At 42.7% G+C, this 25,684-nt stretch overlaps 1 protein-coding gene across 7 annotated transcripts in view; it reads right to left on the bottom strand.

The window, feature by feature from the left end:
* The window catches only part of TNIK (TRAF2 and NCK interacting kinase), a 389,309-nt gene that overhangs the window by 99,874 nt on the left and 263,751 nt on the right, over positions 1 to 25,684 (bottom strand). For all 7 annotated transcript variants that reach the window (XM_070466423.1, XM_070466420.1, XM_070466421.1 and 4 more), the window contains exons 8-10: positions 14,042 to 14,096; positions 11,754 to 11,832; positions 4,760 to 4,935 (exon numbers count right to left, since the gene is read on the bottom strand). In XM_070466423.1, coding sequence (XP_070322524.1) covers positions 4,760 to 4,935; positions 11,754 to 11,832; positions 14,042 to 14,096 — 310 coding nt within the window. The remainder of the gene's footprint in view (positions 1 to 4,759; positions 4,936 to 11,753; positions 11,833 to 14,041; positions 14,097 to 25,684) is intronic.

The following is a 25,684-nucleotide window of genomic DNA, read 5'->3' as shown; positions in this document are numbered from 1 at the left end:
GATTGAGCAAATTCACTTTTACTTTTCACTTTAATGCACTGGAGAAGGAAATGGCAACCCACTCCAGTGTTCTTGCCTGGAGAATCCCAGGGACGGGGGAGCCTGGTGGGCTGCCGTCTATGGGGCCGCACAGAGTCGGACACGACTGACGCGACTTAGCAGCAGCAGCAACCCAATCCGGGTCACTGTTAACTTACTGACAGTAATAATCATTTTTTTTAAAGTAGAAATTTTATTATAACTTACCTGGACTCAAAAATTGCCTTTCAATATCTCAAGAACAGAAAGAAACTTTTGACAGCATATGTGACTAAAAATATAGGGTTAAATGTGTTTTTATTGACTCACTGGGATGTTCATTTAATTCACAAATATGTTTAGCGTATTAACATGCAATAATGAATAAGATTGAGTCTCTGCTTTGGAGAAGATTAGAATCTGATGGTCAAGATGGACAGATAATAATCAGAGTCACCATGATTATAAAGAAAAAGAACTAATTTTTATTGGGTATCACCCATGCTGGTCACTATGCTAGATTACTTATGTTCTCTCATCTACTTCTCATAACAATCCTTTAATATGATACCCATTTTGCAAGCAAAGGTACTGAGATTATAAGTGGCTAAGTAATATGACTAATAAATCTGAGATTTGGATTTAGAATTCAACCCAGAATTTTTCCAACTTTATAATTAGCATTCTTTTCACCACATTATATACTAAACAGAAATACATAAAAAGAGCAATGAGGTATCAGAGGAAAAAGCTGCTAAGTCCATGGGTCAAAATGGGGAAGGAACAGCCAGGTCTTTGGCGAAGAAATAAGCTGGACCTTGGAAGGTCAGTAGCCCCTTTACAGGCAGATGGAAGCTGAAAGTGGCTGGAAAAGGAGCATCTAAGCAACATAACTACCTGAGTTAGGCTGACAGTACTACAGTGCATGAATGTTCAGGAAACATTGGTTTCTGGGTGTTTGGTGTGAGAAAGCAGATGGAGTGAGAAAGGCCAGCAGGTCTGATGTGACTTGCTGATATTTAACATGCTGAGGCTTTTCTGTGGGCAGTGGGGAGCCTTATGGAGGAGCTTTTCATTTTAAGCAAGGGAGGTTGTCACAGGGCTATCATCTGTTGATAGCTGTGGGTTAGTAATTACAACTTTGAAGACATTTGTGTCCCTGAAAAGCAACTGAAACTGCAATTTGCTTATGTTACCACCAGGAGGCAGCAGTCACATGATAAGAACTATGGAATTTGATCATTAACACACTTTGCTTTCCATCCTACTCCATAAGTGATTATGAAAGGAAGTCATGGCATGGTGACTTCAAGTGTATTTTTAAAAATCATATAAAAATCAGCTTTACATGTTTAGATATGTATGAAGCTTTCAGGTCACTTTTTAAAAAATATTATTCCACCAAAATGTAAAGACCCTTCATAAAGTATGTCAAAGTTCCACATTGAAAGTTTAATATTCCAAACTTTCCTGAAACAAAGCAACAGAGAATTCAAAGTAAACTGCAGAAATTTTATATATTAAAGTAAATTAAAGCAAGAAACAGAACTACACAATTAATCTAATTATTTCTCTTCAATAGGGTGAAACTCTTGTCAGATTCCTCACCTGCAATACTTCATCAGAATCCAGCATGATTGCTTTTGCACTGCTGTCTTAAATTAGCATGTCTCAAGATATCTTGAGGAAAAACAGTATTAGGTTGTGCATGCATGCTAAGTTGCTTCAGTCATGTCCCACTCTGCAACCCTATGAACTGTAGCCTACCAGGCTCCTCTGTCCATGGGATTCCCCAGGCAAGAATACGGGAGTGTGTTCCTCCACCCTCCTCCAGGGGATCTTCCCAACCCAGGGATAGAACCATCTCTTGCAGCTCCTGCAATGCAGGCGGATTCTTTATCCCTGAGCCACCAGGAAAGCCCAAGTATCAGGTTAAGAAATCATAAACAATGCACATTAAAATTTTTGATTCTCCCCAAAACTGATCTTAGAGCTACTAAGAGAGTGAACAAGTACTAGAAGGAGCAAATTAAGTCACTTATCAAATCAAGCAACTGGAAGGAAGTCTCATTTGGGCAATACTCTTTCTTGGGGAGCAGACAGAAAAAGGCTGTTAGTATATCTTAAGCCTAAACAGAATTAAGTTCCTTAGCTCACCATGCAATTCTTGAATATGCCTACTACCAGGAATCTTACTCTTCTACTCTGCAGAGAAGGAACACGTTAAAAATAGTCTGCTTTCACAGGATGGTGAGTTCTGAGTCCCAGTCCAGAGTCTGTGCTCCTAAAATGTGCAAACAACTCAAGGAACACGCTTTATCCGTTCTTAGAGTTCAGAGGCAAGGAGGTCACAAGGTCTCAGAAAGTAACCGTAAATACTACTGCAAAGTTATGTCAATAAAGAATTTTCTAAATAAGCGTTTGTTGTTCAGTTGCTCAATTGTGTCCAACTCTGCAACCCCATGGACTGCAGCATGCCATGCTTCCCTGTCCTTTACTGTCTCTCAGAGTTTGTTCAAACTCATGTCCATTGAGTCAATGATGCTATCCGACCATCTCATTCTCTGCCGCCCCCTTCTCCTTCTGCCCTCAATCTTTTCCAGCATTAGGGTCTTTTCCAGTGAACCAGCTCTTTGCATAGTTTATATTTATTGAGTACATCTACATGCCAGAAGTTGTAGTAAGCATTTTACATGCATTATCTCATTTAATCTTTGCAAAAATGCCAGACAATAGTAATTATTATTATACCCCCATTCCTATTTTAAGGATGAGAAAACAGGGGTGGAGTTCACATAACTAAGGGGTAGAAGTAGAATTTGAACTCAGAATTTGAGTGTGAAAACAAGAGTCTAAGTACTTAACCTAATCTACATGTATAGGAGAATAAATTTTCTTTTTAGGAAAGCTGGCCTTTAATGGGCTGCATGTCTGACACACTGCTCTAAACTATTCCCTTTAAAATTCCGACTTCATGGAGTGGCCCAAGACCACTATTAATAAGTAGCAGTTGAAGAATCGGTCCTGGCACTTTTTAACCTCGACTCATCTACTTCTCTCTATGCCTAGTTTGTGCATCTTGCACTGCCTTCCCAGCTCCTTGGGTTTACATTGACATGTCATCCCTCTCCACCCACTAAGAGCTGGAGATAGGTCTCCTTTTTGGCCTCGCCTCAAAACCTCCTGCTCCTGAGTCTAACCTGATCACACGTTCTCCTGAGTCCCGGAGGCTGACCGCAAAGAAGGAACTTTCCTTGAAATGTTCACTGAGGATTTCTCCTTGTCCCCTTAGCCTTTGCTGATCTACCTCTGCCCCGTCCTGACTCTTACACTGCTCACCACCCACCCCTAGGACCCTGCTCATACTTTGCCATGTGACAGATATTAGCTGTAGAGACAAAGAAGAGAAATTCAAATACAGCTGTGAACTTTCAAAGATGCAAACGTGCGTGCCAGCTCCAGTATGCCTGCAGTTGTACTATACTACTGTACTTTTCAAGGTACTGTACTGTCAGATTAAAAATGTTTTCTTTCTTTTTTGTGCTTGATTTTTTAATGTACATATTATTTGTGTGGAAAGTTATTATGAACCTATTACAGTACAGTACTACACAGTGGATTGTGGTGGTTGGGTACCCAGGCTCACTTTGTGGGACTTATGAACAAATCAGATTAGGAAGAGGCTCTCAGAACAGAACTCGTTTGTTAAGTAGGGGACTTACTACAAAGGAGGGCGCCCTCTGTTCTTCGCTGCCCACCACCCTCCTCAGCTCCCTCTGGATCGTGAAGAGCAGAGGAGAAAGGTGGAGAGGACAGAAGTGCAGACAAGCGTATCGCCATGGACCTCCCCACCCAGGCTCAGCGCTCACTTCATCAGGCCGGAACTTCCGCCTCACTGTCAGCCCCACCAGCTTCCCCTTCCTGCCACCACCAGGGAGCTCTCACCCCATCTCTTCTCTGTATTCTCCCCCTTTCGTTCCCATTCTCCACCTTCCCTACTGCCCTACCCAACTAAGTCATAAAACCTGCCCCAGACCAGGTGAGTTCAACTTGGTCAGGACGCTAGTTAAGGAATTCTGAGTTTCTATTCAAACAACTTGCATGCAGGCCCAGGACCCCAAGTTGGACTCATGCCTATTCCAGTAATGCAGTGAAAAGACAGGGTGGGACAACAGATAGAGCCCTAAGAAAAAAGAGTTTTTGAATTTATAAAACAAAGGGGAAAACGCAATGTTCTGTATAGTAGCCTGGCAACCTTTGTAAAATTCCTGTGACTACAATAAAATTCTTTCTGACTTCCAAACACCTAAATTAAAAATGAGCCTCAGAGCACAAAAACTTAAATGGTGAAGAGTGCCAGTACTGAAAAAAATGTCAATTAGATGGGTTTTTTTTTTTTTAAAGGTTGCTGTCTTCTGTAGATTTTGCCTTTGAAACGTGAATATTCATTTGAATTAAGAAAATCACTTGTCGTGTTAAACCACTTCATAGTATCACTCAACATGACTTTTTGTTCACTGCCTGGAAAAGGTAATATTTCTTGCAGTTCTGTTCTTTCATGAAAGATTCCATTCCAGCAGCCTGCCCCTAGTGATGCCCACAGGCTGTGATCTCTGAGGCAGTCCTCACGCTAAAGAATAATGCAGGCTATCTGAAACCCCCACGGTCCCTCCAAACACACCAAGGGCCCATGACACTTGGTCTTTTGTTTCCCTCGCTGAAATAAAAGTGTGCATCTCACCTTTCTCTCCTCGCTTCTTCTTTGTTCTATCGATATGGTCCTTGAGCTGAATGCGGACCTGTCGTTCATTAGGTTGGTCTCGTATAAATGGATGCTTCATCAGTTGTTCTGTTGCTGGTCGCTGGCTGTGGTTCTTTACCAAGCAGCTCTCAATAAATGACTGGAATTTTTTTGACCTGAAAAACAGAAGAGATGAACCCATGGATAAAAGGACAATCCAAAGAAAAGGAAACTCACATTTTTCTGAAATACTAGAACAACAACAACAACAACAAAAATAGGTCCAATCAGCTACATAGGGATCAACCAGTCACAGAGTACATCTAGCTCTTAATAAAGCACAATGGGGTTCAAAGGCATCCTTGCCACCAACATACAACTCAGGCGGTGTATGGCAGTTACATCACGAAGGCATTTTTGCACAGTTTATATGTCAAATCACACCAAAGGCCGACAGGCACCAGTGAAGAGAAAGATCCCGATGAAAATCATTCCTGGAAGGTCTGTTGGAATGAAGGAACCAGAGCTGGGCCTTAAAGAATTAGGATAAAAAAAATCACTCTCAGGAAAGGACAGTTCAAGGAGGTAGGAATCAGTGAAAAACTAAAGCTGAGATTTAGCATACTACATGTCAGGGGACACTGAGGTGAGCTATCTAAGTAAGGCAGGAAATGCAAGCTGGAAAAAGTAACACTAGGGTTGGATAGGTAAAGGGGACAATTTGTAGAAATGAACAAGATTCTCACATAGTAAAATGAAATTTTAGGCAAAATTTTTTTAATCGGCAATTTCAGAATCACTTTTGGACTTTGCTTTTCAGTGAGCAAGAACAGGATGTATGTGAATGTCTGCTATTGATCCATGGACTTGGAAACTTAACTTCAAGGGACTAAGTTCATACCCAGAAGAAATTTATCTCCTTCTAGAGAGGCACCATCTCCTCAGATGAACCCTGAGCCAGGGACACACAGGGGCAAGGGAGAGCCAGTGAGAGATAGCAGCGATTAGGGCACAAGTCCACAGCGTGGTAGAAATTAATGATGACTTGAGCTATGATTCATGAGTTGGGCATGCCTGTTCCGGCTGAACGTTCCAAGAAACTGTCCAGCATCATAAGTAATTAAGCTCATGATTCTATAGCATGCCTTTCCGAGGTGCCCCACTGTCAGCAAGGCACATCACTCTCGGAGACCTTGGGGGAGCCCTGCACACCCTCCTCACTCTTCTCACCTTGATCAGGAATGGAGCCATTCTGTGCTCTCTGTCGCCCTCCTGTGGATCACTGGAGAGTTACAGAAGCAAATCTCCGAAGTAAAGCGTTTCCAAGTTTCTCTATAACCTTCTAGCCTGAAAGGTGTCCTCATCACACAAAACATAATGGTGAGCGTGTTCTTCAAAGCTCAGGTGTCAGCGGGCACTGAGACATTCTCCACTTCTGCCCAAGTCAAAGCAGTTTTTCACCTTACTCCATGTTTAAAATATGAATTACTGGTATTTTTTCCCTCCTTAACATTCTAGGTGATGCTCAAGCTTTTAAATTATTTAACATAGAAGTAATAGTCACCTGACGGTCAGCTCAGGATGAATCAGGGTTGGCAAAACTAAGGATTAGACAGAGTAACCACAGGATGGACATTCTAAGTATCTCTCTCTAAGTCCTTCAGCCCATACCGCTGCCTCCTGGACCCTGGAAATTCTCCCCAGAGCTGGGATGTGCCTGAGCCATTTTTGTATCATGAACAGACTATATATCAGACAAACAAGTGGATGCATAAATGGTTATCAGGTAAATATTCCACCCAAGAGCTGTAGCGTGGCTGCCTTCAAATCTGTGCTTGTGAGGGACAGACAGGAAGGCTTAGAGAGAAGGTATTATTTCATACACTTTCTTTCTATCCATCAGATTAATTTGTGGAGGCACTAATGTGATAGCACCTAAGGAGGGGCTTTGCAAAAAAAAAAAACAAAAAAACAACAACCCATATTGAAATAATGGACTGTGTTAAGCAATAAACTGAAGAGAATAAGGTTAACCTTCATAAAGAAATGGACACACTCCAGGCTGTATACTTCTAGGTAAGAAAATCAGTATTAGAAAGATGAAAATAAAATCAAAGACAGAAAGCTATTAAATATTCACAAGAATGCAAATGAAAGTTCTCTTTTTTCTATTAGAAAACATGGAAGAAAGAGTTTGTTCTTTATAAAGTGCTCGACTGTTCATTAGGGGATGATAAATAAAAGAAATCACACCTAATTTAAAAAGAGAGCCAGACTTAATAGACTATACATTCCCTTCCCCGATCCTGACACCTCACAAAAGCCAGAGACATCTCCAGGATGGGAGTGTGTTCAGGGAGTTTAATGGAAATAGTTATAGCAGTCTTTTTTCCAGTATGTCTCCTGGTGGGAAGGAATCTCATGATATACTCAAGAGAATATCTTTGGGCCCAGAGGATGAGCCAAGATGCGCGAAATTACAAAGCTGGCAGTTTATCCCATGTCCTCTGCAAATGATTCTGCTTGAAGAGAAAATAATGCTTACTTAAAACAAATCTTCAAAGATGCACTGTCTCCATGTAAGTTAGTGTGACCAAAGAATCAATATGCTTAATTACACATTTAATTAAAAATAAAAAAACTTCACCTACATTGAGAATCACCTGACTCTTTGCAGAGAGGCCTAGTGGGTTTAAAGTACATTTCTATACCTTTATTGTTTTAGTCTTAGTTGCCTATAATTCAGTTCTGTCACTTTTTTAAAAAGCCTGAGATTAGCAATACTAATTTCCCAAGGTTTGGCATGGAGAGATAAAAGACAGTGATTGGTGCTTATAGTCTGAGACACTAGTTCTTCTAATACCAGTGTCACTGAGCACTTTATCTTCTCAGATTTTCCTGTTTATATGTTAAATTGTGTTATTGTTGTTGTTTAGTTGCTAAGTCGTGTCAGACTCTTTGGTGAACCCAGGGACTGTAGCTCGCCAGGTTTCTCTGTCCTTGGAGGTATTAAAAATGTCTGAACGATCATTACATTAATCACTATAGCTGCTTGGGCTAAAAGTTTCTAGTAATCTTCAGACTCTCTAAAAGCAATTTGATCTTTAAAATTTCCACTTGCCTAGAACTATCCTTTTTCTCTATTTCAGGTTCTATCATTTGCTAACTGTGTGATTTTGGGCATATTACTTAACTTTTCTGTATCTCAGTTTCCCTGGCTGCAAATGGGGATACTGTTAGCACTTATCTCAAAAGACTGCTGTGATAAATGAATGAGTCACTTCATGTAAAATACTTAGAACTGTGCTTGTGACATCACAAATGCTATGATTATTATTATTAATAATACTTTGACTATTGATGACAATATCCCACAATCTCTGACCATCACCAGGCTTAAAGGACAGTAGGATCTGCCTGAGGGCTAAGAGTGGAATTGTGACAGTGTTTTTCCCAACTCCTGTTGAAATGAATAGTACAGAATTCTTTAACAGAACTACTTTATGTATATTAGTATTAGATGCATTAGCAGCAAGAGTGAGCAGGATTGCTATCTCCAAGAAGACTGCAAAAAATGCTGATTTTAAAAGACTCTAGTAATTTTTTTTATTTTAATAAAGTCCAAAGTCACACTACTACTAATAAATATAGCCTATTTGAAGTATTTTCTGATATTTTCTATTATCATTATTTCATTGAGAGCTCCCTGCGCCCCTAAAAATACATTGTTATTTCTAAAACAAAAGTGCCAGGAAACTCACCAGGAATCGGGACTGTAGTTTCATAAAATAAGAGAAATGGCTGGAAGCTCTGGAGTAAAAGCAGCAGGCTGGGCTTCCAGGCTGCTGTAACTGGGACTCAGGATAAAACACAACCTCATCGGGCCTCCAGTCTCCATCTGGAGCATGAGTGGTTTAAACCAGGAATCTTATCCCTCTTCCCAGAGATAAGCAGTTACGACCTCTCCAATGAGCTTAGCTGAATACTCTTTGCCTGTGTGGAATCTTCACATTTAAAGGGCATGCGAAAAGGACAAGACTGACCACCTTTTACAGGAACAAAGTCATCCCCATCCTTCTTCAGAGGCCCCAGCCTTGGGCAAGGACCATAACCCACCTAAGCCTCAGACTCTCACCCATAATATGAGGACTCACAGCATCTGTCCAGCAGGGTTGTGGCTAAGAAAATAAAGGCTATTAGGGGATTATATGAAATCATATGTGTGAAACTTTTGAAAACTGTAAAGCACTACAGAATTTAAAGAATCCTGAATTCAGTAAAATCAAGTTTTTATGTATATCTTAAATTTATATATATTTTAAATACACACACACACAAATATGTTGCTGAGACTACAACATACATATGCCTTGTACGTTGTAGATTCAGTCAGTTCCTTGGAAATGATCCTCAGCTGAATGCTTATAATGGAGAGTTCATGGCTGTCTCTGCCACAATGGTGCCCTCTTTGGTCATAAGTTGGAACATACACTGGGAATAGTGCATTTCATCAGATAACTCATTAAAGTAGAGAATAGGTAGATACAAAAGAACATTTTAGAGGTTTTTTTTTTTTGTTTTGGTGGGGGATAAGGGGGAAAAGGAAAAGGAAAATAGAAATATTTTATTTCCTCCCAAACCCTAACCTATTTTAAATCACTCTGAACCTGGTCGTTCAATACAAGTACTCTGAAGTGCCTAAATATTTTCATTTAAAAACTGGAATTCTAGTGCAGAGAAATTCGAGCCCTACCAAGTATCCTGTGGCTGGGGGCTGCATGGCCATCTTTATAACGGCTGGGTTCTGACTGAGAAAGTGTATTTTACCAGGTCTTTTGTTTCTTCCACTGGCTCTCAAACAGCCACGTCATTTTCCCGTCCGCTACCTGGCATGTGGCACCCCTTCTCCTAGCTGGCTCTCATTCTGAGCCACGCAAGGGCGTGCAAGGAGGCTGGTGAGACGAAGTCAGCCTGGACTGATCCAGCTCCCTGCAGCATTATAAAATTAGCTCTCATCGCCAAAGTTCTGAAGCAGAGAAGTCAGCCTATATTTCCCCTCAAGTCTGTACTTCTCAGGCAAGGTCAATGCAGGGTGGCTCCTGTTGGAACAAGGTCAACGAACTAGGAAACTGTAGCGTGGGGGCTGGTCAGTCCTGGGGGCCAGACGGGTCACACAGAAGGGCACTGCAGAGCAGGGCTAAGAAGACAGGACCAGTGCGGTAACCAAGGGATTCCAGCTTCTGGGCCGGAAGAGGCGGTGATGGGGGCAGAAGCATGAGGGCTCACCCTAAAAGGGAGCAGGAATGCTTGGGCAGGGCAGCGTGGCTGCACCTTTGTGGGGAAAAAAAGGCCAGAAATCTCCATGGACTGCCAGTTTTTTTTAAAGTTGGCAATGAACACAAACATTTCTGAACTGCAATGCGTGGCCACACGACGCTGGGCAAACAGCACAGGTACGGATGGTCAGTTTGTCCTTTGTGGTGGAGCTAGGAGCACCTGTCCAGTATCAGTGAAGGCAGAGGAGGTAGGGAGGGGACAGGGTGGGTGAAGCCCGCCGGACGCAGCAGCCCCTCCCAACCTTCCTGGGAAGCGTGGCATGAAGGACAAACAGAAAGCTCGCGGAGAGCTTCACAGGGTCCCTGAGGTTTCCAAGGATCTTCCAGAACTGAGCCAGCCCCTTTCTGGGAGCCTGTTCTAGGGAGAAGGGAGGAAGCAGAGCCTCTGGGCACCTGTGGATCATGTGCTGTGTGGTACCCAATGGAAAGCTGTTGCTGGGGAGAGAGTGATGTCTCACACCACGGCGACCCTCCGGAGAGAGGAGGAGGGATGCTCTGCCTCCTTGTTACCAATAGCAACCCTCACTCTCTCCCCATGCAGCCCTTGGCAACTAACTCTGAGGCTGTCATCTATTCCGGCTGTTTCTTTCCCCTCTCTCTGTGCAGTATGCTTTTCTCTTGTTCTGCCAGGGTCACTATGTCATTCCTGGATAATGGTATTAAATAAGACTGCTTTTGTGTAGTGGAGGGGGAAACTGTGGGTGGGTGTGTGAGAAATGTGAGGACCTGATCATGAAGCGATATGAGAAAAGGCAGAAGGGTCTTGTCCCTTCATGCTCAAAACTGCCTAGAAGGTATCTAGAAAAGGATAGGTGGTCTTAAGTGGTCCAGGAATTGGCCCCATGGCAAAGGGAACCAGAATTGAGAACGTATGAAGGAAGATACACCATTATCCACAGGGGAAGGGAAGAAGCAATGAATTCTTGCTCCAGAATAAGAGACAAAGACTCTAGTGTACGTGCACAAAAAAGCCAAAAGTTAAAATCCTGGTCTAATCTGTAGAACTCTGTTTACAAACTCCAGTCAATCAGACACTACCAATATAATTTTTACTATACCCTTCATCATCCATGCACGTATTCACTTAGTATTTTTCTTTAAGTCACTTTTTCTGTGAATCAGTTTATTAAATGGAAAGGTTAGATCACTGCAACAAGAAGCAGCCAGTACCACCTGTCATAAAGAGCAAGCAATAGCAAAAACAAAAACTATAAATGTTCATGCACAGAGCATGAAATCACCTCACATAGTACCAAGTGTGTATATACATTTAGGGAATTAATGCCTTAAGGAACAGAAGAAAAGTCAGCCAATCTAATGGGCTGACTCTAAACTATCACCCGTTCTGAGGAGATGTTCTGCACTGCTGGGAAAGATATTACTCTGAGTGATAAATCAAAGTGTTTCCATGTTACTTCTTGGGTTCTGCTACCCACTTTAGCTAATATCTCCTCATAATGAATAAGGACTTACTGTGCAAATAGCAGGTCCTTAATATGTACTTTAAGATGAATAACAGCATACAGAAGATCACTCAACAAGTCTCAGTACATATTCATCTAATCCTGTTAGCAGGACCTAAAGATCTGAGCTCATTGCAAACAGAAATGCAGAAACTCTTGACATTAGATGTGCAGAACATTGAAGACCAAACTCACCACTTCTTGGACTTCAGCCGAGGCGCTGGGTTCCGGGGGATGAGGAAGAGAGCCCTCATGGGGTGCATGTCACAGAGGGCTGCAAGAGACCAAAACAAGAGCCAGCTCAGGTCAGGGGGCCAAACCCGGGCTACGCCCGTCCCTTCTGCGCCGATAATGCTGCCAAACGGCTTCCTGAGTCCAGGCATGGCCCGTGAGCAGAGTCAGGAGATCATAGTTTCCCTTTGGTGAGCGTTAAATGAGACGGATTACAGGGGTCTCATGAAGTCTAACACCTTTCAACTAGAGATTGTTAACGTGTCTACTTGCCCTTCATTTTTAAGGAAAACAAGTCAAAGGCTCAACAACCTTTGCTTTGCTAAAAATAACCATTAAGACTCCAAGTAAACAATACCCAGGTAATAACTACAATGGAGACAGTAAGTTATTTTTAATTAGCAAAATCCCAAATAATCCATGGTATATCTCTTATACACTGAAGGCTTCCCCAAATGCAGTGCTTATTATCTATTAATTATCTATTAATATTAATACATGGGTTTTTGGAGTATAAAGCATTAGACCAAAATACCGTTCTCTCTGTATTGATAAATACCTTGAATGGCTTTCAGGCTTTTCATGATGGATTTTGTTTGTTTGGTTTTGTTCAATGGCCCCAGGAAGACCAGAGGATTAAGGCAAAGAAGTCTGGTAGAAGACTCATAAAGATATCTCACATTGTAAAGACGACATTATCATTTATAGTGAAAACACTCACAGCCTATTCAATCAGAATATTTCACTAGTTTTTACTCTTCAAACATCTGGGAATATCTTTTCTGCCTGGAATAAGAACACATTCTCCCCCAAAGCTAAAGGATTCTGCTGGGAGAAAGCTTATTTTTAGCTCCCTCCGACTTTTGTTTAGGGGCTTCTCAGGTGGCTCAGTGGCAAAGAATCCACCTGCTAAGGAAAGAGATGCAGGAAACACGAGTTCGATCCCTGGGTTGGGAAGATCCCTGGATGAGGAAATGGCAACCCACTCCAGTACTCTTGCCTGGGGCATCCCATGGACAGAGGAGCTTGGCAGGCTACAGTCCGTGGGCTCCCAAAGAGTCGGACATGAGCACACAGGCAGTAACTGCTCATTAAGCATGATGATATAGTTTCAAGACTGCCAAGATTATCTTTCTGATTCATAAAAGCGTACCAGCATTGTGGGTAAGGGACGTGTGGTCAGCAAATGCTCCAGTCGTGCTACAGGTGAATTCTACTAATTCTGGAGTGAGAAGTAAGAAAACCACGATAACTTGAGGGTAAAAAGTCATATGAGCACAATGACCCATCATACTAACGTGGGGCCTGTTTTGGTCCAGGTCTTCCGAAAAGCAAGACATTAAGGTGATATTAAACATGAGAAAATATCACTGGAGGAAATTCCTGCCTGAAAGGAAATAGTGAAGGAGCCAGGGAAGGCTGGGAGAGTTGTCAGATTGCTATGAAGTCTGATGGCAGTGAAGGTGAGAGGGAGAAAAAGTAGGTGGAAGTGTTGCTAGGCTGTCCTGCAGTCTAAGGAAATCAAGGAGGGAAACTGAGGCATGAAAGCTGCCCTCCAAGGAGTTCCCGTCTTCCGGGAAAGGGTCTGCCTTATGTCCCTGCCACGCTCGGTCACGGGAGGGGAGTGGCCCTTGGGAGGAGCCTTCATGGCAGCCATCCCTGGTCAGTTACACTTCCTGAATGGAGTCTCAGAGGCACATGCTCATGACGACCATGTAGCTGGGGAAGGTCTCGGTGGGCCCAATGCTCCAGATTCCCAGGAACTGGAGAGGCTCTTCGGGCAGCCAGAGCCCTGCCCACTCTGTCTCAAATAAGCAGGGAAATCTAACAACCTAACCATTAGTATTTTAATAGGAATGACAGCAACCGAGTGCAACTGTTCCCATAACCCATGCCTGAAAATCAGCTTTGAATTTCTGAAATGCTGGCGTTTACACTCTTTGTGGTTTGGTCTCAGTTTGACTACAGGTGAAGAGCAGTTGAAGAACAGACCATACACTGAGTATATAAGACAGACAAGACTTCTCAGAGTCTGCTCTCCTCTCCTTTCTGGTCTCCCCTCATAAATACAAATCCGCATGCCACTCTGAAATGAATGGATTCCTGGTTGATCTGGATGACTCTGCTTTCTCGGTATGCCAGCTTGAGTCCACGCAGGGCTCAGTGTAGCATAAGGTAAAGCTACTGGCAAGGAAGCATCCGTACCTGCAGAGCAGGCCAGCAACAGATTTCACCCAGAGGAAGGTACTTACGGGGAGCACCTTCTGCCATCTCGATAGCGGTGATTCCCAGAGACCACAAGTCACTCTGAAAAACAAGGAAGGCGCAGAAGCATGGGTAAATGCAGTCAATAAAGGATCACTGGGCTACACCAGGTAACTGCTTCAGAACTGCCTATGGGAGAGCTGTCCAGCCATCTCTTTTCAAACCGACTGCGCTTCAAGCAAAAACAGCGTTGTTTGCTCCTCGTTGATACCACCTTTCGTGGTGCCTGACACATGGTGAGTTTTCCATACGTGAACGAAAAACAAATAGGAGGTTTCAAACATCAATTCATCACTAAAATTTCCCTACTGATCGAACCACAAGAAACTGCTGCTGTTTGACTGTTTTTAATACCTTCACTGAAATAAAACTGTCAAGTAATTAATTGCACATACTCAAAGTGTACCAACTGAAAGGGTTTGGTGTTCAAGGACACCTGTGAAACCATCAGCACAGTCAAAGCAGCAAACACATTCATCTCCCCAAAAGGTCTCATTGTCCCTTTGTAATCTCCATTTCCTGCCCTTCTGTCTCCTACCCCGGTTCCTGTTCCAAGGCACCCACTGATCTGCTTTTTGTTACTGTGGATTAGTTGCTATCTTCTAAAGTTATTGTATAATACGAAATCTCCTGGTTTCTTTCACTTAACATGATGTACTTAAGGCCCATGCACATTGCCTTGTGTATTAGGACTTCAGTCCTTCTTACTGCTGAGTAGTGCTCCATTGTACCGACACAGATGCTACAATATGTTTATTCATTCACTTGATGGACATTTGAGTTGTTTCCAGTCAAGGCCATGAAAAATAAAGCTGCTACAAATACTCACATGCAAGCCTTAGTATGGATGTATGCTCTTGTTTCTTTTAAGTAAAGACCTAAGAGTGGAATGACTGGACCATATAGTAGATGCTAGATCATACAGTATTTATAGTCATTTGTTTTTAACCTACAAAAAAGCCCAGCAATTCATATCATTTAACCAAACAAGATGAGGATGGGGAAGCTTTTGTTAAGTGTTGTCTACTGCTGTATCTCTGGAGAAGGAAATGGCAACCCACTCCAGTACTCTTGCCTGGAAAATCCCATGGATGGAGGAGCCTGATGGGCTACAGTCCATGGGGTCGCAAAGAGTCGGACACGACTGAGTGACTTCACTTCACTTCACTGCTGTATCTCAGTGCTTAGGATAGAGCTGGCCACTGTAGTGGGTGCCCGATATATCTGTTAAATGAATGAACAATATTACCATATATTTTTATCCAATAAGTAGACACATATGCAAAGTAGAAATCCTATACCCTTATTGTCTTTCTTATTCTCAGATTAACTTTCATGCTCTTATCAGAATTTTCTGGGCTAACGCCTCCACCTCGACCTATGCAATCTTGAGCAATATGCTTCTCCCCCACTCTGTGCCCATCGCTCAACTGTTTCTAAATAGCACATAGAAGGGAAGCACATCAGGAGAAGGGAAAACCAAGTCAGGAAATGCCAAAAAGACTGCTAAGAAAACACACGTACACTCGGTTCAGTGGTTCACAATCCTGATGAAGACTCTCACACTCCCCTTCTTTTTAAATATATGCTGCATTTTGTACATCATTTCAAATTCTCACATGTAACCTCACAAGATTTCAGAGATCAAAGTTAAGTTCCCTTGCTATTCCCACCAAGCAAATGTCAAAGTCACATGTCAAGGAGATACAACTGGAAGAGAACTATGAACTCTTCCCAGAGCCATTCCCTACAACTAAACTTCTCAATATCCTCTGGGCGACACCCAGGCCTGTTCAGTATTTGAACTGAGGCCCATACAACCTGGACAGGGCTTTCAAGGGGATCTAGACTCTTGCCTAAAATCTGATCTACCTTAGAGCAGGTGGCTGGGGGCACATCCTAACCCCACACTGGGACCAAGCAGGGATTCTTTAATTCACGAGACCATCAACTCGTCCACATAAATGTTACAAGTTCTTAGTCCATTTGGGGATAACAATGCACCTGCACAAAACCACAGATTCCAAGAACATCACTGCATAGCACATCACTTTATCATCCTTTCTTTGTTCCATTTCAAGGTATATTCAAATGTATCACTGAATACACACACACACACACACACAAGAGTGGCACAGCCTGGCAAGTGGCTAAATCTTCCCGCGGGCTGCTGGTCTTGCTCACTGAGGTTCTTTTTGGAGCTAATGGGGAAAGCGCAGCCCACCCATCACAGGCTGGCTCAAGAGCAGCAACTGTAAAGATGAACACATGGCTCTCTTGTACCGGAACATGATGGTTCACTGACACAGACAATCACTGGGGAACATGACGGAAACCCTGACTCACTGCATGGGAGGCATTGAACAGAAAACAGATAAAACAGTCTGGAGATGGTGGATGGATTGGGCTGTTCTGATAAGACTCCAGGCCCCGGCGGTTCTCCTACCACCTATCCAGCATCTTGGGAAAGCGAGTGTTTGTGCAGTGTGAACCGAGATGCAAATACGAAGGCGGTGGCTGGGCTCTCTGTCCCCACCTGCCATATAAAGTCAAATTAACTGGCTTTCAAGTCTAGGAAGCTTGAACTGGTTTGAAAGCCAACACAGGTGAAGGGAAGTGATGGAACTGGGATGAGAAAAGTTCCAGGTTAGTCTTCAGACAGGCAAAGAAGATGCTCAGAAAACTCTTGCAAACTCCTACCTTACGGTTTTTGCTCCAGATATTCCCTCTGCCTGTAGCACTGAACCTCATCAATTGTGTGTGGAATGACTCTCTCCCCTCCATGAAAGTCTTTGCTCAAATGCTCTGCTCTTAGTGAGGACCACCCAATCTCTCTCCCAGCATGGCCAGACTCCTCCCTCTCTCCCACTTCTGTTCCCCAGACAACTGATCACCTTCTGACAACTGTGTAATTGATTCATCACTAATTTATTATGTTTTTTGTTCATTGTTTGTGTCCCCTGCCCACAACACACACACTTGGATCATGAAGTCCACAAGGGCAGGGAATCTTTGCTTTGTTGACTGGTACATAGCATTAGAACAGTGCCTGGCACATAGTAGGCACTTCATAAATACTTGTTGAGTGAATAGACACAGAAGAGAAAGGAGCAAAACCTAAGGGTCTTAAGGCTAGACCCTCTGTAGAAGGATGGTTTTATTTGTTTGTTTTTGTTCACGCAACATGTGGGATCTTAGTTCCTCGACCAGGGATCGAATCTCTGCCCTCTGCAGTGGGAACGCAGAGTCTCAACCACTGAATCTCCAGGAAAGTCCCTTAGACCTTTTGTAGATCATTTAGTCCAACTTTTCATTTCACAGAGGAGATAAAATGACTTACGACCACAGAGCAACTAAGCACCAGCTTTTAATAAGAGCTGGGTCTCCTGCCTCCCAGGCTAGTTCTTTTTTTAACACTGTCATCACAATGTAAGAACCTAATAACTCACTTTAAAAAACTTATTAGGGACCCATAAAATAATTGCTTCAGATTCCTCCTTTGTCTACAGGTAACTTAAAGTGCTAGTGACTCAGATGAAAGTGTTGAGATTCAGTGAGGCACATCCCAAACCAGTGCTCAACTTCCTAGAGGCAGTGTGAATAAGTCAAACAGACCCAGATTCAAGTTCAGGTTCCTAATTTAACTGCATCCAGAAGACTGCACAGAGATCAGCTTTCCACTACACAACAGACAACTGTGACATGTATGTATGCAGGTATGCTGCTAACACAAAACCTGGTACACGGTGGGCTCAAGAATAATTCATCATCTCCTTGTCTTCTACTGTGAAGTCAGACTGCCTTTGTCTGCCCAGTTTAGCCTTCTATGGCTTCCCTCGAATTGGGTGTGGCCAGTACTGTTTGCTGGCTAACCCAACAAGCATTTCAACCTGCACTGCCCTTGCTGCCTCCATTTCAGAGCATAGGAAAGCTAAACTTGGTATCCAGATTTCCCTCAGCTAAGGATGGCAGTCAAGGAAGTGACCTAGTTCTGGCTGCTGAGACCCAGGCAAACATCTTCTGGGAAAGCTTTTGCTTCTCCTGAAATAAATGACAAATACAGCTGGTGTCTTGACAACTCTTTCCCACTTCTTAGTGCCTTGAATACAAACATGCCATCTGGAGTTACAGCATCCATCTTGCAACCATGAGGCAATAAGTCAACAAATTAAGGATGACAGGGCAGGAAGGTGGGAGCCCATGTTTGAAGACATCAATCAATACTCACCTGCCTTCCTTCAGATTTCTGGTGACACAAGAAACGTAAGTACAGCTAAAAACATTTCTCAGTGATCATATGTACAGAGCAATCATTTGAGGAAGCATATTTCCATAGTAAGGAAGAACAGAGGTCCCAGTTGTCAGGTGATCCTCCCTTTATTCCACCAGAAGCAGGAAGGTGGAAAGAGCGATGTTAGTGAAAAGAGTGACGTTTCCTTCATTCAGTACACAGCATCTCAGATTCTCTCTCTGGCCGCTTTCCCCAACACCCACCCCCCCGCCCAAACAACCCCTTCAAACAAAAGATCACAGCATCCCAACTCTGGTGCATCTTTTGTCATGTGACCAGGCCAGAGATTATTTCTTCTCTAAGCCTTCATTTGATATCATTATTAGGATCATTTTTTTTTTTTTTTCCTTTCTGGGATTCTCTTGTATTCCGAAAGGAACATTTATATTCCTGGCCATATATACCCAGAGCCGCTTGTAAGCTATGCTTAACTGCCCATGCTAGAAAGCAATAAACGTCCTTGGCGGGCCTTGTTTAAGCCTTTGGATATATTAGCAAGTCCCAGAGACACTTCAGAACTTAAATACGGGAGAAAATGTTCCAATTACAACTGGCAAGACAGATCACAGGAGACGAGAGACGGGAAGAGGGAGAAACAAGATGAGGAGAGAGTTGGGAGAGATAAGTTTCCTCCGTGGCCGTGGTGTGACTCATCCTGGCAGGGGTTGGGTCATTCATTATTCTAGAGGTGCAGTGCAGGCTGGCCGGCAGTGTGATTAATAGCTCAGTGCTGTGTGCATCACTAACAGAACAGAGACAAATTCTAGTGCCTCCGAGAAGGCAGAGGCAGGCACACAACTTCTGGCTGGTGGGGGGCCAGCTGGCACAAAGGAACTTGAACATTACAAGCGGCCATTCCTCTTGGGGCTGGGCTGCTCAACAAATGAAAGGGCTTTCAGAAGGCCGAACCAGCCACACAAGAAGAGAGAGGTGCAGGGGGCGGGGGGGGGGGGGCACGGTGGGCAGGAGAGGAACCCCAGTGTGCCCCAAGAGGTAGAAAGAATACATGTTGTGTAGCGAGCAGACCTGGGGTGACCCCCCTGGACCCTCTGAACCCATGTCCTCACTTGTAGCACGAATAGAACACCTATCTTGCACGGTTAATATGAGAATTCAGTTAAGATATGTAGGATATGTCCCTGGTGGTCCACTGGTTAGGAAACCGCCTTGCAACGCAGGGCAAGTGTTGGCCCCTGGTTGGGGAATGAAGATCCCACATGCCTCAGAGCAAAGTCCACGTGCTGCAAGCGACTAAGGCCATATGCCACAACTAGAGATCTGCGCACTGCAACAAAAGATCCCATGTGCCATAGCTAAGACCCAACGCAGCCAAATAAATTAAAAAACATTAAAAATAGTAACAATTAAAAAACAAGGTATATATGCAAAGTTCCTAACACAAGGCAGTGTACATAGTGGGGACTTAACATAACCGGCAGACAAATCCTGAGGTCCAATTATCATTGACTGGCAGTTCAACGAGCAAACCTGTGAGTGACACGGAGCCCTGGTACTCAAAGAGGTTTCTGGGATGTTACAGGAGGAAACAGGAAGCTTAGAGGAAGCAAACAGGAAAAGGTGTGTTCCTCCTCCAGCCTTGCGATCTACCGACATGGCCAAGCAGAAATGGGGTTAACTGAGTCCTGACACCATCACCCCTGAGCAGAGGCGAGCAGGGTGGTCTGGAGCTCACAAACAAGAGCTTCATAATAGGTGCAATTGGTGCAGTAGAGTCTACCAAGTTTTGCAAGACCAAGAAATCAGTCTTTTTTTTTTTTTTAATGAAGATCAGCAATCAGTCTTTCAACATGCAACTTATTCTCTTTTTGGAAATGCTACACCTGGAAAAAGCAAAATGAATTTATTGTATGTGGTCCCTAAGGACAGCACCTTAATCTAGAGGTATAAGTTGCAGAGAAGCAGATCCTGGCTCAATGTAAGCAGAAAAGTAGAGGTGTATAGTACAAATAGGTGGCTCAAATTCTATGATATTGCTGGGATTTTTTTTTAGGTCAAAATGTCTCCAAATGACAGTACCTTCATATGAAATATAAACATGAATATTAACTACCATACATTAACTACTTATCAAAAGGTATTGAATTAATTTGTTTATATATGTCAGTTCACTTTACTCTAATATAGCCTTGTAATATACAATTGTTACTCCCACAGTCTCAGAAAGGTTAAATAACTTCCCTGAAGTTATACAGTGCAAGGAAGTGATGTCTACATTTTAAACCAATCCTATCCAACTTCAAAGGCATGCCATGCCCTACATCATATACACTATATTATATATAAACAGAACCAAGGTGGTGAGATCAGGGTAACTGAGGCCATTCGAGCAGAGGTTGTTCAGTTGCTCAGTCATGTCTGATTCTTCATGACCCCATGGACTTTAGCACACCAGGCTTCCCTGGCCTTCACTATCTCCTGGAGTTTGCTCAAACTCATGTCCATTGAGTGGGTGATGCCATCCAACTGTCTCATCCTCTGTTGCTCTCCTCTTCTCCTGCCTCCCATCTTTCCCAGCATCAGGGTCTTTTTCGGTGAGTCAGTTCTTTGCATCAGGTGGCCAAAGTACTGGAGCTTGAGCTTCAGCATCAAGTCTCCCAATGAATATTCAGGATTGATTTCCTTTAGGATTGGCTGCTTTGTTCGCCTTGCTGTCCAAGGGACTCTCAAGAGTCTTCTCCAGCACCACAAACTGAAAGCATCAATTCTTTGGTGCTCAGCCTTCTTTAGAGGTAGTTATTCATAATCTCATCTCCCCCAGAATTCCTTGTTCATCTACATTTGTAATGTGACCACAGAGAAAATATTGGAAAAACAGGTTATTTTCTTCACCTGGGGATCAACTGAGAGCCTGGTTGAGGGGGCAGTATGTCTGACTAAAAAGTCCTATACAAGTGGGTGTGAACATGGAGCACGAGGAATATGTTGAATAGAAGTTTGTCTCTGCCAGTAACAGTAACATTGGTGTCTGTATCATCCTGTCTTCTTGCCACATGGGGATGGGAGCTTTGTTGAAACTTCAGTAGACAGAGGTCAGGCCTCACATGAGAGGCAAACCTCACTCTGCAATGTGAAGATCATCCTATTATGAAGCACATCGCACACACCTTGGTGATGCTCCCTGACTAGGCAAGTGCTCCCTTTCTCTCCAGCTGAGCCTCCTATATTCAGGGGTGCTTTTCATTCCGTCTGAATAAAGCCAATTATCTGTAACACGGGAGAATGAGTACGTGCTCAACAGCCAGAGCACAATACTCACCCAAACCCTGCAGGAGACATCTATGTCTTTAAATGGTCTACAGCACCTGTGTGCAAAGTCTCAGAGTTTAGGTGCATAAGAGACGACATTAGCACAGATCAGGCCAGTGGATGGGCGGTGGGGTTGAGGGGATATACCATTTCACCATACTTCTCTTACTTGACTAAGCTACTATAAATGCATGACCAGTTTATGGTTTAAAAAACTAGAACAGTTACAGAAAGATATATAAAATAAAAAGTTTAAGATGTACATTCTGCTCTGTTTATAATGAATAACCAGCAAGGACCTACTGTGTAGCACAGGGAACTCTCAGTTCAGTTCAGTCGCTCAGTCGTGTCCGACTCTTTGCGACCCCATGAATCGCAGCACGCCAGGCCTCCCTGTCCATCACAAACTCCCGGAGTTTACTCAAACTCATGCCCATCGAGTTGGTGATGTCATCCAGCCATCTCATCCTCTGTCGTCCCCTTCTCCTCCTGCCCCCAATCCCTCCCAGCATCAGGGTCTTTTCCAATGAGTCAACTCTTCGCATGAGGTGGCCAAAGTATTGGAGTTTCAGCTTCAGCATCAGTCCTTCCAATGAACACCCAGTACTTAACTCTGCTCAATGTTAAATGGCATGCTGGATAGGAGGGGAGTCTTGGGAGAGAACAGATACATGTATATGTATGGCTGAGTCCCTTTGTCGTCCACCTGAAACTATCACAACACTGTGAATCAGTTATACTTCAATATAAAAAGTTAGAAAACAGAAGTTTAAGTTCTCCATCCACATGGCATTCATCCATCGGGTAGGGGCGAACAAGACTACGATGTGTATTGTAAGTTGCTTTGTGGGCCTCACACTGTATCTTGGAATCTGCCCAACTTCAACATACACACTATCTCAGCGTTCAGATGGCTGTGTGGCATTCCTGCAGACAGCTGCGCCCGTCTTTATTCAACTATCGAATGGGCTCTTGCCCACAGAGAACTTCCGTTAGTGAGCAGGAAGTTAAAGCAACAAATACATAGGACTATAAAACACTCAGCAAATCCCATCTAAATGAAATGAAATTCAAGTTAAAAAAATAACAATTTAAACAGCCAAGGAATTTTGAACAGTTTTATTAATTCCAAGTCTTTTGAATGCTTATTATTAAATGAGAAAGCTTTCATTATTGCCCTACATTACTTATCAGGAAAATGAAACCTTGCCTTTTGCTTGAAGTGTTTTGACAGATTTTCTGAAAACAAGAAAGGAAGGGCTCTAGGGGAAAGTGAAAACACCAGGCAAATGAGATTCTGGCGCTCCTCCTTAGGATAGGGGTTATTTTCAGCCGGTGGCTTACTGTGCCCGGCAGATATCAGACAAAACCAGACTGCAATAAAAGCCATGGGCTCTTCAGCCTATTTTCTTATATAGAAGCTCCTATTTTATTGAACTGCTGTAGTTAAAAAAAAAAATAACAACAGCAGTTTCTAAAGACATTAGGCAAATAAAATAATACTCAGGGGCTTCCCTGGTGGTTCAATGGTAAAGAATCTGCCTGACAATGCAGGAAACACAGGTTCAATCCCTGCCCCGGGATGATCCCACTTGTTGGAGAACAGATAAGCCTGTGCACCTCAACTATTGAGTCTGTGCTCTAGAGCCGAGGAGCTGCAACTACTGAAGTGGAGGGCCCTGGAACCCACGCTTCGCAACAAGAGAAGCCACCTCAAGGAGAAGCCTGTGCACCACTAGGGACCAGCCCCTGCTTGTTGCAACTAAAGAAAAGACCGCACAGCAACGAAGACACAGTACAGCCAAAAGTAAATTAAACAAATCTTCAAAAAAAGAAATAAATATAAAACCAAACTATACTCCTTTGCATTTTGTCTTTATTTTAAAGAAAGGGCTTTTGTGAAAGAAAACCCGACAAAGCCCAGTGGCCTTCAACTCATCTTTTATTCTAAACATGCCCTCTAGGCTGAAAGTGTCTACAGCACGGGAGAGAGACTGAAGTGCTAAGGTCAGTCTCTGAAGCTAGGATACACACTGGGTCAAATGGACAACCAAACACAGCAACAAACCACTGAACTCTGATAAGGTCGCAAATGGACTTTCTAGTAAAAAACTGCATATACATGTAGAGCTTGGCTAAATCCTTTTGCATAGTGAGTATTCAATAAATACACATTGAGTGAATGAATAAATGGTTTTGAAAGTCAATGTATTGTTGCGCTGTCTCCTGGTGACAGCTCACGTTCCTAAGAATAGGGAACAGAAAAAAAAGGATAAGATCTGATGCTGAGAAAGAAGTAGAAAGATTATTTAAAGTATAGCTTCTTCTCTGATCCACAGTAAAACTGCAAAGTGGTTGGAACGAATCTTCAAAGAACCCCCAAATCTTCCTTTCTGCTTGGTCTTCCTAATCCACCCTTTTGTTGGGCTCCTTCTTTCACTCATGACAAGTGGCCAGCGAAGCTCACATTCTTCCTCCTCTTATACAACCTATGTTTATGACAATCCAAACAAAGTAAGTTGCACTGAAGGTCTAAAAAGGCTGATTGGTTGAATTTGTTCTCTCCTCACAATCCTTTATTTTTTAATAAAAGACAGAGAAATTAATCTTTGATTTCCTAATGTCTCAGGACCTTCCAGCACCTCTGAAACCTCCCAGTGCAGCACAATGCTCCCTGTGGTTATTCATACATCAGGTTGTGTCCACACCTAGGGTTATGCATCAGGCTTTGTCCACACCTGTGGTTATGTATCAGGCTTTGTCCACACCTACAGTTATACATCAGGCTTTGTTCACACTAGGATTATGCATTAGGCTCAAAAATTTTTCATCGACTCCAAGCTATATTCCTTAAGCTCACTATAAACCACAGACTGAAGAAAGAGATTCAAGATATCAGTTTAATTCCAAGCTTTGGCTTGATCACAGGAGCCCTCTTCTAGAAAATAGCTAAGTCACAGGGATCTATCTTATGCCATAGAACAAAAGTCCCATATATATTATAGGCAGACGAAATACTTACAGGCTAAAATGAGGTTAAATGTTTGAAACACTCTGATTCTCTATGGTATGCTATAAAGCAATTAAAAATATCTGTGGCCAAGATATAGACCAGTTAGTACTTGTTAAGTATAACTATAGGTTGAAGAATTGCTTATAGTCAATCATGGTACACATATCTGGTCTGGGACATATATTTTGCAGTGGTTCCTGTGAAGGGATTTGCAAATTAAATTATTTAAATGTGCTTATCATTAACAGTTTAAATAAATGACATTTATTTTGGCAAGAGATTAATTTTTAACTTGGCAGCTGTGTTCAGACAGATTGTTGTCAGGTTATTACAGTGACTAACTGTGAAAGAAGGAGGAAATTTACAGAAGATTATTTTGTTTTTAGACCTTCAAACTTGCATTTCTCCAAAGAGGCAAATAATTTTGTCAGTGCCCTGAGACACTGGGTCCCAAAGACATTGCAATGTTTGCATCTTTGTGACCTGATTTCAATAATAACACCATATGTGGAGAACTAAAAATGTTCTTTAATAGAGGAATTCTTCAAATATACTCTTCAGAGGCTGTTTTGTTGGTAAATTGGACATTTATATTTTATATATTGGATATTTATACTCCTATATATATTTATGTAGGAGTGCATCATAAGAGAAACATGGTAATATTTAGGAAAAACTCTGAACATAGAGCTTGGAGATATGGGGGCCAAGTCTGTGAGAAGACCACTAACTGGGTATGCATTGTGCAGTTCCCACATCTGTAAGATGAGGGTATTTCAAAGTAATCATTAAAGTCCTTTGGTGAAAAGTCCATGCACCTGTGGAAAAGAGGAGGCCTTCTTGGAGAAGGAGAAACCTTCCACCTCTCCACTTAAACACTGCTTTGAGTTACTAGCAATTTTCCAGTTGATGATACAAAATAGCAAGCCACAAATCAAATTTCTATCAAACGTGGCAATAGGCTATAAAAACACTGTTAAGTAGCTACCAACATCCCATCTGATTCTCTCTCATTTTGAAAAGAAACTCTAATAATTAAACTTTGAACTATGTAGAAAT

This window comes from Odocoileus virginianus, chromosome 4 (assembly GCF_023699985.2).
Source record: "Odocoileus virginianus isolate 20LAN1187 ecotype Illinois chromosome 4, Ovbor_1.2, whole genome shotgun sequence".
NCBI lineage: Eukaryota > Metazoa > Chordata > Mammalia > Artiodactyla > Cervidae > Odocoileus > Odocoileus virginianus.
This window is presented reverse-complemented; position numbering and strand designations above follow the sequence as displayed.